At 41.0% G+C, this 14,799-nt stretch overlaps 1 protein-coding gene across 5 annotated transcripts; it reads right to left on the bottom strand.

Annotated features, from left to right (window-relative positions):
• Positions 1–179: 179 nt before the first annotated feature.
• rmp64 (ribonuclease MRP subunit p64) lies at positions 180–11,432 on the bottom strand. 5 transcript variants are annotated; one of them, XM_085998691.1, is made up of 9 exons: positions 11,364–11,432; positions 7,135–7,289; positions 6,768–6,844; positions 6,555–6,686; positions 3,875–3,952; positions 3,388–3,761; positions 3,126–3,190; positions 2,243–2,487; positions 180–1,173 (listed from the first exon to the last, which is right to left on the bottom strand). In XM_085998691.1, the coding sequence occupies exons 3-9, from the start codon at positions 6,812–6,814 to the stop codon at positions 708–710; spliced, it is 1,407 nt and encodes a 468-aa protein (XP_085854817.1). In that variant the 5' UTR covers positions 6,815–6,844; positions 7,135–7,289; positions 11,364–11,432; the 3' UTR covers positions 180–707. The 5 variants fall into 5 exon arrangements, with proteins under 5 accessions (XP_085854817.1, XP_085854813.1, XP_085854815.1 ...); XM_085998687.1 differs by lacking the exon at positions 11,364–11,432 and adding an exon at positions 11,136–11,322; XM_085998689.1 differs by lacking the exon at positions 11,364–11,432 and adding an exon at positions 11,136–11,321 and having other exon boundaries at positions 7,270–7,289.
• Between the last annotated feature and the right edge of the window lie 3,367 nt (positions 11,433–14,799).

Raw genomic sequence — 14,799 nt, 5'->3', positions numbered from 1 at the left:
TTTGTTACTCATCCTCACATAAAATTGCAAATACGTGAAATACTGTATTGTAATAAAATCAACTTAAAATAAAGTTGTAAGTGTGCAGAAAAGCTAGGTAATGGTCCGTTTTGTGCAGTAGAAAACTATTTTGTGGTAGATATCAGGATAAACAACTGCTGATGGCATCCTTTCAAATTTGTTCCTGTCTTGCACAAAGTTCAAAAAAGATGATTTGTGGATTTGGAGCTAAGTTACAAGAGGTGACTCACAGAACTGGACTAGTTTTCAATCGGGGGAAAAACAAATTTGAGGGATATAATCCAGGTTTTGAAAATATAGCAATATATAACATAAGTGTAACCCAGCTCTTAAACTTATAACCAAAATTGCAGAATCCAGATGGTATGAATGCAAAACTGAAAACCTAAAGGAAAACTGGATCTTTTTCTTCTTTGCCACCTTAACAGACTCTTGTCAAATAGCTTTTTGAGGGAAAAAAACTCCAGAGCCACTTTCTTGTTCCTTTCATTAGAACCTGGTTTTTTGTAATTTAAGTTTATTGGAATTGAATAGTCAAAGTGGCACAAGTATAATGCAACATATAAAATAAGCATCCTATTTTCAAATTCATAGCAAGAGAATTGCACTTCTCCAAGTTTGCCTCCAGTTATGTTGCTTAGTTAAATCTTTTCACTTGCCGTAGTTTGAAAATTTCAAGGAACAAACTATACACCAATTGATGCAAAAATGTCATCAATATCATCATCCACATTTGGCACAACTGCAGACCCTGCTCCCGAAGAACCCGGTGGGTGTGCCATATTTTTGAGATTCTGAGACTGACCAATGTTTCCAACAAATTCAGTAGGCATATCTCCAGTAACACACTGTCTCTTTACAGCAGCTTGTGTATCAAATGCAAAATGTGGAGCAGTTTGTAATGTTCTTTTACTGCCTTTCTTTGCATCAAGTCTAACCCTTATCCGTTTCTTCTTGAGTGAGGACCTCTTTGTCCTCAGCAGTATCTTGCATAACTTTGACTGTCTCTTGTGTCTCATCTTACACTTTTGGAGAAGGGTCACTGGGCTCTTACAATTGTTGAACATTTTATCTTGATGCAATGTTCCCTGGGACCTTTTAGTGAGGTATCTGCAGGCAGCCATTTTTATGAAATAGATCTTCTTTGGAAAACTAAATTGTAAAAAAAAGGAATACAGACATACATTATAAATCTCCTACTATGAAAGCTGGATAGTACATTCATTCACCTTTTTCACCTCTGGCTCGGATTTAAATCTAGCCTCGACTCTAATGGGATGAAAAGTCTCATCCTTTTGCCAGCTGAAACGGTCTTAAATGTAATGAATTAGGCCTTGTGCCCATACCTCTACGGATCAAAAGAGTCTTTATTTCAGTAGTGAAATACCAGAAGGGTGACTGGCATGGGAAATAGAAAAGGCACACTGGCGTAGTGGTGGGCTGGATGAGATGGAAAACTCTCAGAGTTATAACATACTAGTCAGGCACTGCAGAAGATGTGGCCAACTTTCAAAACTAGCAGTATTCCACCTCCCCCCCACCCCCCCAACCCCCACCCCCCAAAAAAAACATAACTGCAGTGTATAAATGGAAAGTATAACAGAAAGTGAATATCCAATTGAGTCAACAAGTGAGAATGACCTAACAACTCATAAGTAATAGTCACGAGCAAGTTCCATTATTCCCAGTGGTTTTCTGATTAAATGTTTAATGATTAATATATTTTATACTTACAAGCACAAAATGACTGAACATTCCACTGTCATGAGCCTCATTCAACCCTCCCCAAAAGTGATATCTAACACCATGCGTATTTCCTAGGTGGAGATTAACTAAAATTCATGGGTTCTACATCTCATTTCAAATAGTAATTGCTCACTAAGTTCTGAAACTAATATATGTTTAGTTATGTTTTATTTGCATCACTACCTGTACAGAAAGTTTCTTATAGTTTCAATTATGTAAAACAAGCCACAAATATCAATCTACTACTTTTATCAGGAACAATGGGCAGATTACTTGCAGGTTTCTCTACTGTTTTCAGTGCAGGTGTTGTACACATATGGCCAATTTTTTTATTTTGGCTGTAGAATACCACTAGCCAGGACATCAAAACTGTAGATAAAGTCTGCAGCTGAATGCTTCGCCGCCAGAACACTATGATCAGCAAGATGTTATTTTCCTCTTCTCTAACCCCCCTCCCATTTACATGCACACATACCTGTAGCCAAGAGCTTCCACCATTTTAAGTTTGTGACATCTGAGAAACTGATTTCCTAAATAGCAGGTTTCATGTTTTAGTTTCCTGTGCCTAAACCAAAGGAATATTGTCTTGAGCTCCCAAGACAGTGCACTAAAAGTCTGTGTTGCACTAATCCTCCTCACAAACTCATCGAATAAAGCAAGTGGTTTCTCATTTTTCTTCGATCTTCTGAAGTTAAATTCCCTCACAAACGTCTGGACATTCTAGGGGAAAAAAAAGTTTTTAAAAAGGATGGTAGTATATATATATATATATATAGACATACATATTATCATGTACGGTTATAGAACCAAAATCAAAATACTGCAGATGCTGGTAATCTGAAATAAAAACAGAAAATGCTGGAAATGCTCAGGTCAGGCAGCATCTGTGGAGAGAGAAACAGAGTTAACGTTTCAAGTCGATGACCTTTCATCAGAACTGGAAAAAGTTAGAGATCTAACAAGTTTTAAGCAAGTACAGAGGTAGGGAAAGGGGTGTGCGGAGGGAAGAACAAAAGGGAAGGTCTGAAAGCCGGCGAGATTAAATGACAAATGGGATGATGGTGCAAGGCAAAGGTAATGGGACAAGAATAGAAACAAAAGATGGGTCTAGAAGTGCTGTAAATGACAACAGCAGAGCCATTACCAGCAGCTGCTGTCTGGAAAAATGGGAGTTGTGGTTATGATCTGAAATTGTTGAACTCAATGTTGAGTCCAGAAGGCTGTAAAGTGCCTAATCAAAAGATGAGGTGCTGTTCCTCGAGCTTTATTACAACAATGTAGGAGGCTGAGGGGAGAGAGGTCAGAGTGGGAGTGGGAGTGGGGTGGAGAATTAATAATAGTTATAGAACCATACTGACCTCAGAACAGTTGTGACTGTAAGCCTGTAGAGACTTCATTTCAAATCCCAACTGCATTCCAGTTTCTTCAATAGAAACAGAACATTTAGTTCAATTCAATTCCAAAGCAATTCATATGTTTAAAGCAGTAACTATACCACACTAGTAAAAAGCATACAACATTACAACATGTCATTTTGGGCAAACAGCAGTACAGTTAGATTTTATTAGACTGACAAAGCAATACAATAATTTACTGCAATAGCATCACACAAACGCTCACCAATTTCAGAGTGTCTTTGGTCCTGTATAGGGAGTCTGATATCCAGAAACTGATTTTCTTTAGGGATGATGTTGTCATTCAATTTATTTCCTTCTAATGCTGCATTTTGATCATTCTCCAATAATAAAGGCTCAGACCCAGAGAATAATTTGTCAAGTAAACCTGGCTTTTCTGAAGGCATTCCACTCATCCGAGATGAAAGACGCATTTGTAAGACTTTGGAATAGGAATGACCAAGCCATTGTCTGATACTAACAGGGAAGGAAAACTCCTTCACATAGGTCATATGTTGAATTTTAGTTACCTCATTTAGTAACAGGAACAGTTTGTCATACAAAACATCAAGGCTTATTAAAATACTTCTAAACAGGACCCTAGAAAGAAAAAAACAATTGTGAAATATCCACTACAATTATTTTATTTAAAAACATTTACTAAAATTCAGTGATTACAAATTAAATGTCAACAGAATCAATTCTTCACTTACCACAGTCTGCTGAGCAATCCGGTAACAACTACATTTAGGACTATAAATTCTTCACAACGAAGATACTGAACAGTCAAACTATCGTACATTAGAATTAAGGTAACCAACAGTTCAGAAAGTTTTCAACGAGTGTTAGACTGGGACCAGAAAGGATGCTAATCCCCATTCACTTGAATGGTAGCTTACCAAAGACAAAGATACTGGATACATAATTTCAAAAGTCTTTTTCTAAACAGGAGATCAAAACAGCAGTTCTCCATTAGGTAATTTTCCAGAAATATCCAGAGTTTTGTTTTTCAGAAACATATCCTTTCAGGGAAAAGTGTAATTTCCATTTTAAATCCTCCATTCTACCGCACAACCAGACATGGGGTCAGCTTCCACATATACACTAATGACACCCAGCCCCTCCACAATTCTCTCGATCCCCAAACACTCTTGTGCTTTCAGATTGTCCGGCAACCACTCTTAGATGAACTTCAATTTCCTCCAACACAGGAACGAATGAAGCCAACATCTTTGACCCCTGCCACAAACTTCATACACTCGCCTGAGACTCCACCCTTCCCTGGTCACTGCCTCAGGCTGAATTAGACGGTTTGCCACCACTGCAGCCTGTTCAGCCCCAAGCTGAGCTTCTGACCATATAATCTCATAAAAAACATTGTGTCATCACCTTAACATTGCCCAACTCCATCCCTACCTCAGCCCACCTGCCACGAAAACCCTCATTCATGGCTTTGCCATCTCCAGACCGGATTACTCTAATGCTCCTCTGGCTGATCTCCCATTCTCCATAAACTTCAACTCATCCAAAGCTCTGTCACTCGTATCCTATCCCACTTACCATCATAGCTGACCTACTTGGCACCTACCACCTCACATTTAAAATTCTCATCATGTTTAAATTCCTGCATGACATTGCTTCTCCCTTCCCCCCAACCGCTGAGCTCTCCATTCCCTCTCCTTTTGCCCGGCTATTGGCAGCCATGCCTTCAGCTGCCAGGGCTCCATTCACTGGAATCCTCTCACCAAAACCAACACTTTGCTCTCGCAAAACCTTTCTCTTTCAACAATCTTTTGGTCACCCTTCTTAGTCTCTCCTTTTTTGGCTTTGTGTCTGTTTTTTCCCTGTATGCCTCTAAAATGTCATAGGATTTTTTTTCTACATTAGAAGGAACTACATCATTAAATAAATTTAAAACAGAAATAGATAGTTTCCTAGAAGTAAAGGGAATTAAGGGTTACGGGGAGCGGGCAGGAAATTGGACATGAGTCTAGGTTCGGAATGGTCATGGCCCTGTGGGTAGTGGAGCGGGCCCAGGGGCCGTGTAGCCTGGTTCTGCTCCTACTTCTTGTGTTCTAATTCTGTGTTAGATTTCAGGAGATGGTTTTATTCCTGTTCCTGGCTGGGGTGGAGATCGCCTTTACAGAAGGTAAGTACTGTAGAAAATATAGGGACAGAGTGATCTGGAAGAGTTTTGATCGCCTAGATGGGTCGGAGAGGAATTTCCCAGATTTTTTCTCCCAAATTGGCCATTGGGTTTTTTATCTGGTTTTTCGCCTCTCCCGGGAGATCACATGGGTTCAGGTGGGATGGAGAATGATAGAAGATTTGAGGTTAGGATCAGATCAGCCATGATCTTATTGAATGGTGGAGCAGGCTCAAGGGGCCGATTGGCCTACTCCTGCTCCTATTTCTTATGTTCTTATTGAACTATAACTGGTGTTGTTGTTAGATCCTGGAGAGAATCTAAAAAAAAAAGGAATTTATTGCAACAAAATTCGACTACTTAAGAAGTTAAAAGTAGGCATGAACCAATTAAAAACAAATGAGAACCATTAAATTTTAGTTCATTGTTGAACTTAAATTTGGAAAATATTAAAGCATCCAATACTCAAACATCAATGTAACTGTAATTGTACATATGCACAATGCTTGGTATGACCACAGGCTGTGGTTAGAAACATTGTATATATCTATAAAATAATGCAAACAGTGCATTTGTCTAAATATTTCAAATAACCAAGTGATTAAACAGTTTTCAAACTAAGTTTAAAATACAATTTTGTTTCACTCATGTCTTCCACAATTTTAGCCATTTGATCTTAAAACAAATTCAAAATAAGGTAAGATCATCATGTATCAACACCTTGTGCAATGCCAGTGGCTTAATGTAGATTTGATCACCATGCAACTGAGCTCCTGATCTGAGCCATACAGCTGAAGGAGGGAGAGGGAATAAGGGAAAAACAAGAAACGGAGGGAGAAAAATACCATGGCACGATATATACATCCCATAACAGCCATTTCAAAGCAGCTGTCAATTGGTTGCATGCAATACATGACCAGAGGAATAAAACAAAAGGAACGCTGTTCACTCAAAATGAAACAGCAATCAAGATAAGCTGTATGATTTCTGCAGTCCACAACACATGATCAAATATCCTATAATTACTCACTAATTTTCTGTTGCCAAATTGCACGTGCGCGCACACACGCATGTGTATATATCTCAGAGAACCACAAAGCAGGACTTTTGCTGAGGCCTGTAGATGAAGCACAGGTGGCTACATTTTGAGTACCAATGGTCTATCCTATCAATACATCAGCAAATTTCAGATTAAAACACATTACGACATATGCAAGCAGTACAAAAATTGCTAAATTCAAGGATACAGAAATGCTTTGGAGCACATTTCCATCACACGCAGCATCAACTTACTGCCCCCCAACACTTTCAGCGATACCCACTCCAGGACCGGTTGGCTGGGGATGCGTTTTGTGTCAGCATTTTGCATCTTAGACATTCTGATGTTTTAAAAAAAATCAAAGTTACAAAGCAAAACTGTAGAATAATGCATGATTTTATATTTTTGCTTCATAGGTTACCTTGGACACAACTTGATCAGGTCTTGAACTGAACCTTCAAGTTGCATATTGTCTAAACGCTTCACACACTGTTCAACCTAATAAGGTAGATGATAGCAAAATAATTTCATGAATTTAATGCATAAACAGAAATAAATACAATATAGTAATTTATGTTTGGAAGGGAATTAATTTCCACGACATAAATTCCAAACCTGGAATTTGTACACTGCTCCGTCTTATCCCTTCATTTTCACACTAATAATCATTCTATAGTAAAGTTTTAACAGTAAAAGTGAGAACTGCTATTGTCATAATTTTGCACTTCAGAAATCATGTACTAGATCCAGTGTTAACACAAATCTTTGTACAGTACTAGCATACTAACCTGCTTCAACGCAAGGTAAGATTTGTGCTGACGTAGTCTGTTGTGGAAAACATACAACAGAGAACACAGGACATTAAGCTCTATTGTAAGAAGCTTACTCCTTAATGCTTTTAAGACATTTTCACAGGCTCTTACAAGATCTTCTATGCATCCACCTAGAATAAAATAAAGGGCAATTCTGTCATTTATATTTACTTAAACCACTACAGATGCGTGGCAAATGTTTTGAAACACTTCATTCCAATCCCCACGAATCAGCCCAGAAGTCAGTCAGATAATTTCCTTTTAAAATAAAAGAAATGCCCTCAATTCTAGGACTAAGGATTAAACCCTAAAGAAACACTAAGGAATTTCCCCACCACAGACTACTGTTTTTGTACAAAAATATACTGCCAACTAAACATAGCAAGCTACACTTAAACTCAACACCCAAAAGCACCCATCAGGATATGGAATCTCCACTTTTTTAAATTTGTTCATGGGATGTGGGCATCGCTGGCAAGGCCAGCATTTATTGCCCATCAGATGGTGGTGGTGAGCTGCCTTCTTGAACCGCTGCAGTCCGCGTGGTGATACTTCTTTGTACTGGTTTGGTACAACTGAGTGGCTTGCTAGGCCATTTCAGAGGACAGTTAAGAGTCAACCACATTGTTGTGGGTCTGGAGTCACATATAGGCCAGACCGGGTAAGAACAGCAGACTTCCTTCCCTAAAGGACATTAGTGAACCAGATGGGTTTACTACTCAGCTCATGATTTTCTTGAAAATTTGCAAAATTGGAGTACTGAAAGAAGGTGCAAAAAAATGCTTTGGCATATTCATCTGATGCATCAACTTATAGCCTCCCGAACACTTGGTGACACCCATGCCACTTTCGTGTCTGCATTGTAAATGATACATGGAAACCATATTATCTATACTGTTAGCAAAACTGAAGGTGTTTTAATTACTGAGGGTCTAGAGTTGAAATACCTGTAGTTTACAATTAGTAATAATTTAACAGAATAAAAAAACACAAGGATTAGTTTGTCTGTAACTCAATGGGGGTGAGGTGGTCAGACGACCACCAATCTATAATTTTGGCCAACATACTATATAGGAGTTTCCTTTAATAAGATGTGCTTGCCACAGCTTTAACAAAATTACTAGGACTGAGACTAAATTGCAATAAATATATCTTCATTAGCAATGCAATAATTGAAGGGTTTTCTTTTGCAATTTTCTTGTTGCCATACAGTATATATTTACTATACATCATATTCAAATACTGCGCATACAATTGGATGCCTTGCAATTCACTAAGTATCCATCATCAGCTATACCAGATCTGCCAAGTGCAACTCATTTTGGTTTAAAGATTGTGACTGGTTTTGATGTCCCTCACTGGCCAGCTATACTACAGGTACCACTGGGAAACTGGGACCTATGCTGTGCAATGCAGGTTTAGCAGATAAAATTACACTGCCAGTTCTCATATCGCACACTCACTCAAAGGGGGGTTTCCATACCCCAAACTATGCTCAGACATCCAACCATTAGTTACATTTTTATTAAAAAACAAAATACTGCAGATGCTGGAAATCGGAAATAAAAACAGAAAATGTTAGAAATACTCAGGTCAGGCAGCATCTGTGGAGAGAGAAACAACAGAGTTAACGTTTCAGGTCGATGACCTTTCATCAGAACTGGAAAATGTTAGAGATGTAACAGATTTTAAGCAAGTGCAGAGGCAGGGAAAGGGGGGGGGGGGGAGGGGAGGAAAGAGCAAAAAGGAAGGGCTGCGATAGGGTGGAGAGATTAAATGACAAAAGGTATGATTGTATAAAGCAAAAGGAGAGTTACCTCTGCCCCAATTTTTTCACATGGCAGCTGTTGATGATTCTGTCATCCCCATTGACACCTCTTCTAGACCCATCTTTTGTTTCTTTACTTGTCCCATTACTATCTCCTTTTGCTTTGTACTATCATACCTTTTGTCATTTAATCTCTCCTGCCTTCCACCCTATCACAGACCTTCCCTTTAGTTCTTTCCTCTCCTCTCCTCCCCTCCCCTCCCCCTGCACTTGCTTAAAATTTATTACATCTCCAACTTTTTCCAGTTCTGACAAAGGGTCATTGAGCTGAAATTGTTTCTCTCTCCACAGATGCTGCCTGATCTGCTGAGTATTTCCAGCATTTTCTGTTTTTAGTTAAATTTTTAGGGTAGGAGACAGCAGATTGCAGCACTGGCTCTTAACATTAAAATTTAATTTTAAAATTTCTCATAATGGACCTTTATATAAAAAAAAACTTTGTACAGTATTTGCATCTAACAAGAAATACCAACAGTAAGGCTGTATCTCTTTGTGGTCTCACACCTCTTGCCATAATGGTCTGCAGTCAGATTGCTGACTGGACTCTGATTCAATGTGCATTGAAAATTATTTTGCACTGACACAAAACCAGTAGCAAAACTGGCATAAGCACAGCTCCATGATTAAATGGGTTTAATCTATGGCACTCAACATTTCCCAAACATTCCCGCTCACCTATACATACAAGAACCTGTCATTGCAGCAATAACACATTTAAGGAAAGAAATTTCTGTACCCAGAGTGGTGAAAATGTGGAACTCACTACCACAAGGAGTAGTTGAGGTGAATAGCATAAATGCATTTAAAGGGAAGCTAGATAAACACACGAGGGAGAAAGGAATAGACGGCTATGCCGATAGGCTGAGCTGAAGTGGGGTGAAAGGAGGCGCGTGTGGAGCATAAACACCAGCATAGACATGTTGCACGAATGGCCTGTTTCTGTTCTGTAAAATTCTATTGAATTCTATGCAAGATGCTCAACAAAACAGTTTAGTTATCCAAAATCTATGGCTATGCTACTGCTTTGAATACACTTAATAGAATTAATTTAATGATAAATAGTTTTCCTATTTCTTTCTTGCCGTGTATTTCAGTTACTGGGTGATAAGAACTCCAAAAAACACATTGGCCCACCACGAGATTGGTGGCGTTCACCATAGATTTTTCCGTCTAGTGCACCAATCTTGCCGTTGATAACTTACTCTTTATCGGTTTTTAAAATTAGAATACGCCACAGTGAGTATAGCAGCGAATCGGAAGCAGCGCAGTCAATGGCCATTGAATGACTGTTCACAAGCACTCGAGGTTACTTTCGTCACTTTGCTATCAGTTTCAAATGCACCCCAAGTAATTAAAAAAGGGAAAAAGAGCAGTGAACAAAATGCTATATCCAAATAAATTATGATGTGGAGATGCCGGTGTTGGACATGGGGTGGACAATTGTGAGAAGTCACACAACACCAGGTTATAGTCCAACAGCTTTATTTGAAATCACAAGAAGGAGCAGCGCTCCGAAAGCTTGTGATTTCAAATAAAGCTGTTGGACTATAACATGGTGTTGTGTGACTGCTCACAAATAAATTATGGCAAGCCTTTCTGCTATCTCCTCCAATTCCCTTAGCAACCTGGGATGCAAGCCATCTAGACTAGGCAACTAAGCATACCCAGCCTTTCTAGTACATCCTATCAATTTTCACCCCTTCCATTGCTTCTACCTTTTCCACTTCTGCCGATATTTTGTCAACATCCACCTCCTTAGTAAACACCAACACAAAGTACTCATTGAATAATCTATTCTAGCCTTGCCCTGCGTCTCTAAGCACATATCACCTTCTTTGTCACTTATAGGCCCCACCCCGCCTCTTACTACCCGTTTACTGTTTACATGCCGATAAAACTGTTTCAACTTCACCATTCCCTGTCCACGTCAAAGCTTTCTAATTTAGTTTTAAATAAATGTCTTCCACTTATCAACAGCGTTTTATGCGCATGCTCTGATTACTGAACACAAGCCACCTAACTGAATTGTTTCCCCAAGTGTAAGCACGTGTGTAATTCCTGAGCTAGCAGTGTCCCCTGGCGTGCAGCGTTGTACACCTGGAGAGCGAAGCCCAGGCGAGCTGCGCTGTGCCGGTAACAGGGTTTGTACCTGGGCTACCGCTCGCGGGCCGCTTTGTACCTGGGCTGCCGCTCGCGGGCAGCGCGACGCTGCACTGACTGCCCGGGAAAGGAATCCTGACCACATTCCAGCTGCCTGCCGCCATCTTCCACAACAGGAAGTGCAGCCGCGCGCACCAAACTCACAGCGCCTTGGCCAATCCCGAGCGCGACAAGCAGAAGCAGCTCGGGTGGACCGCGCGCGCGCGCAGCTGCAGACCTGAAGTCAACGCGTTAAATATCGATCAGCGGCTGCAGAGAGAACAGGTAACGTTCGGGTACAAACCCAGAACCTGCAGGGGAAAGAAAATCAGGCCCCTTAATAAGACTGAACAGAACATAGAGGCAGAGGAGTACAAGTAAAGGGCAAATCAGAACTGCTGTCGCAGAAACGCAGTTTGTCCAAACTGCAGCACCTGAGCCCTGGTAACTCAGTCTTGTTTATGCTTGTATTATTTGCTGCATTGTCTTTTTTGAATTCTGAGGGCCTCAAAAAAGAGTCCTATTTGTGGATTAAATCCAAAACTATAACACCAATCTCAGTATCAGCATCTTGAGATATATGAAAGCTAATGGGAATATGGATTTAAACACATTTGGCTGAAACCATGTGGTATGTACCTAAGCAGCCCTGAAAAGCAAGAGTTAATGAATTAAATGGTCTGCAACATTTTTTTAAAGCTGGAAATAAGTGAAGAATGGTGCATGATTCAGGAAGATCATCTCAACGAGGCAATAAAAATGCATTAAATAATAAAAGGGTGAGAAAATAAAGTGGTCAAAAGGCTTGGAAAAAAAAACGGAAAAAATCAAATGAAGGTGAATAGGATAGGAGTTGGGAGAAACAGGAAAGAAAATGGGGGGGGGTGATAGAAAAAACTGCAACTCCTACAAATCTGAAATATAGTAAACGTTCGAAGCACACAGCAGGCCTGAAGGTACCATATGCAATTCGCCCAGCCGTCGAGGCAGAGCTGGAGAATCTGGAGAATGCAGGCGTGTTATCTAAGGTAGACTGGAGCGAGTGGGCGACACCCATCGTTCCTGTCATGAAGAAAATGTTAAACAATAAGTCTGAGGAGCCAAGGAAGGTTCGCATCTGTGGGGACTTCAAGGTGACGGTGAACCCAGTCCTTCACACAGTACAATATCCTCTCCCGAGGATAGAAGATATTTTCGCCTCACTATCTGGAGGGAAGCGTTTTACAAAAATTGACCTAGCACAAGCATATTTGCAGATGGAGGTTGAAGAATCCTCTAGGAAGTATCTCACGATAAACACTCACAAAGGTCTTTACCAGTATAATCGACTGGTATTCGGAGTAGCATCAGCTCCGGCGATATGGCAAAGAGCGATGGAACAAGTTCTGCAAGGGATTCCGGGGACTCAGTGTTACTTGGACGACATCCTAGTGACAGGTGAAGATGACAGTGAACACCTTGCCAACCTAGAGCAGGTGCTCACTAGACTAAGAGAACATGGGCTACGAGCCAATCGCCCCAAGTGCGAGTTTTTTAAGAAATAGATATCGTATTGTGGCCACGTGATTGATGAAGAGGGGTTACATAAGTCCCCTAACAAAATTGAAGCGGTAGTTAAGGCTCCAGCGCCTGAAAATGTGTCGCAACTGAGGTCATTCCTCGGATTGATGAATTACTGCCACAAGTTTTTGCCGAATTTGTCCACAATTCTGCACCCACTGAACGCCCTACTACAAACTGGAGTAGCATGGAAATGGAGCGATGAATGTAAGCGGGCCTTTCAGAAGAGTAAAGACCTAATCACTTCAAGAGAAGTATTGGCTCACTACAACCCATCACTACCGATAAGACTGGCGTGTGATGCGTCTCCCTACGGCATTGGAGCGGTACTGTCACATAAATTCCTTGATGGTTCAGAGAGGCCGATAGCTTTTGCGTCACGCTCGTTAACTTCAGCTGAGCGTAACTACGCCCAGATTGACAGAGAGGCCCTCAGCCTGGTGTGGGGGGGTGAAGAAGTTCAATCACTACCTGCACGGTCAGAAATTTACTCTACTAACTGATCATCAACCTCTTGTCTCCATTTTCAACCCTCAGAAGGGCGTCCCGATAATGACAGCACAACGGCTACAGAGGTGGTCCCTTTTCCTAGGGGCACACCAATATGACATCGAGTACAAAGGAACTAAACAGCATGGGAATGCTGATGGATTGTCGCGCCTACCGTTGCCGACAGTGGAAGAAGCACCTGCAGTGGATCCAGTGGAGATATTCCACTCGACCATAGTCGAATGTCTACCTGTGACGAATGCAAAATAGAAAAGGAAACACGAAATGACCCGACACTCTCCTGGGTCTATGATTTAACGGTGACGGGATGGCCAGCACATGGCGAACCACTGTTGCCAGCATTCTTGCCGAGAAGAGAACAGCTGTCAGTGTGCAGAGGAACCTTGATGTGTGGATCCAGAGTAGTAATTCCACCCAAATTGAAGGATAGAGTGCTCAATGAGCTTCATGAGGGTCATCTGGGAGGGGTAAAAATGAAGAACTTAGCCAGAGCGTTTGTGTGGTGGCCGGGAATCGATAGAGAAATCGAAGAGATGACCAAGAGCTGTACAGGATGCCAGAAGGTCCAAAACGCCCCACCACAAGCCCCTCTACATCCATGGGAGTGGCCCTCATCTCCATGGCAAAGGGTGCACATTGATTTTGCTGGTCCATTTATGGACTCGATGTTTTTAATTGCGGTGGATGCACATTCAAAGTGACCAGAGGTAATAAAAATGTCCTCAACCACCACAGAAAAAACTATCATAGTCTTACGAACGATATTCGCCAGAAATGGGCTGCCTGAACAGATTTGCTCTGACAATGGACCACAGTTTGTGTCTGAAGAGTTCCGGAGGTTCTTAAAGAACAATGGTGTTAAGCATTACACATCCGCCCCATATCATCCAGCCACCAATGGATTGGCTGAGAGGTTCGTTCAAACATTCAAGAAGGCTATCAAGGCAATGTGTAATGAAGACATACCCCTACAACACAAGGTGGATAACTTGTTTGCCTACCGGAATGCGACACATGCGGTTACCAACCAAACTCCAGCTATGATATTCTTCAATTGAAGACTATGATGCCGCTTGGATTTGGTTAAGCCAAACATCAGAAGAGATGTGGAGAACAGGCAGTTTCAGAATATGAATGAAAGGCCGACCAGGAGTTTTAAGATAGGTCAACCAGTTTTGGCCCGGGACTACCGCACAGAGAAATGGCAGCCAGGAACGATCTGTACACGGCAAGGACCTCTAATGTATACCGTGGACGTTGGAGAGAGCATTGTAAGACGCCATGCTGACCAGATTCTAGAGTCACTGGAAAACGTCAATTCCACACCACGATCCGATACACCTGGTGATGAAACCGAAGTACCAATTGCATCTACCTCAGAATCGGGGATATTGGAAGCAGACGAACCCAACAACGACGTTGATTCCGAATCAACTCTGCCAGAAGAACCTGATACCCCAAAGAGGCGTTATCCAGACAGAATCAGGAAGCCTCCTCAAAGACTGAACTTATAATTGCTTAACTTCAGCTAATGTATATGACAACTGTAATTGTAAATATGTTATTTAATTATTAATCGAATGTTATGTACTGTTTAGCTAAAA

Source organism: Somniosus microcephalus, chromosome 10 (assembly GCF_052327205.1).
Source record: "Somniosus microcephalus isolate GS21.2 chromosome 10, FLI_Smic_1.0, whole genome shotgun sequence".
Taxonomy (NCBI): domain Eukaryota; kingdom Metazoa; phylum Chordata; class Chondrichthyes; order Squaliformes; family Somniosidae; genus Somniosus; species Somniosus microcephalus.
Note: the sequence above shows the minus strand (reverse complement) of the source record. Positions and strands in the feature narration are given on the sequence as shown.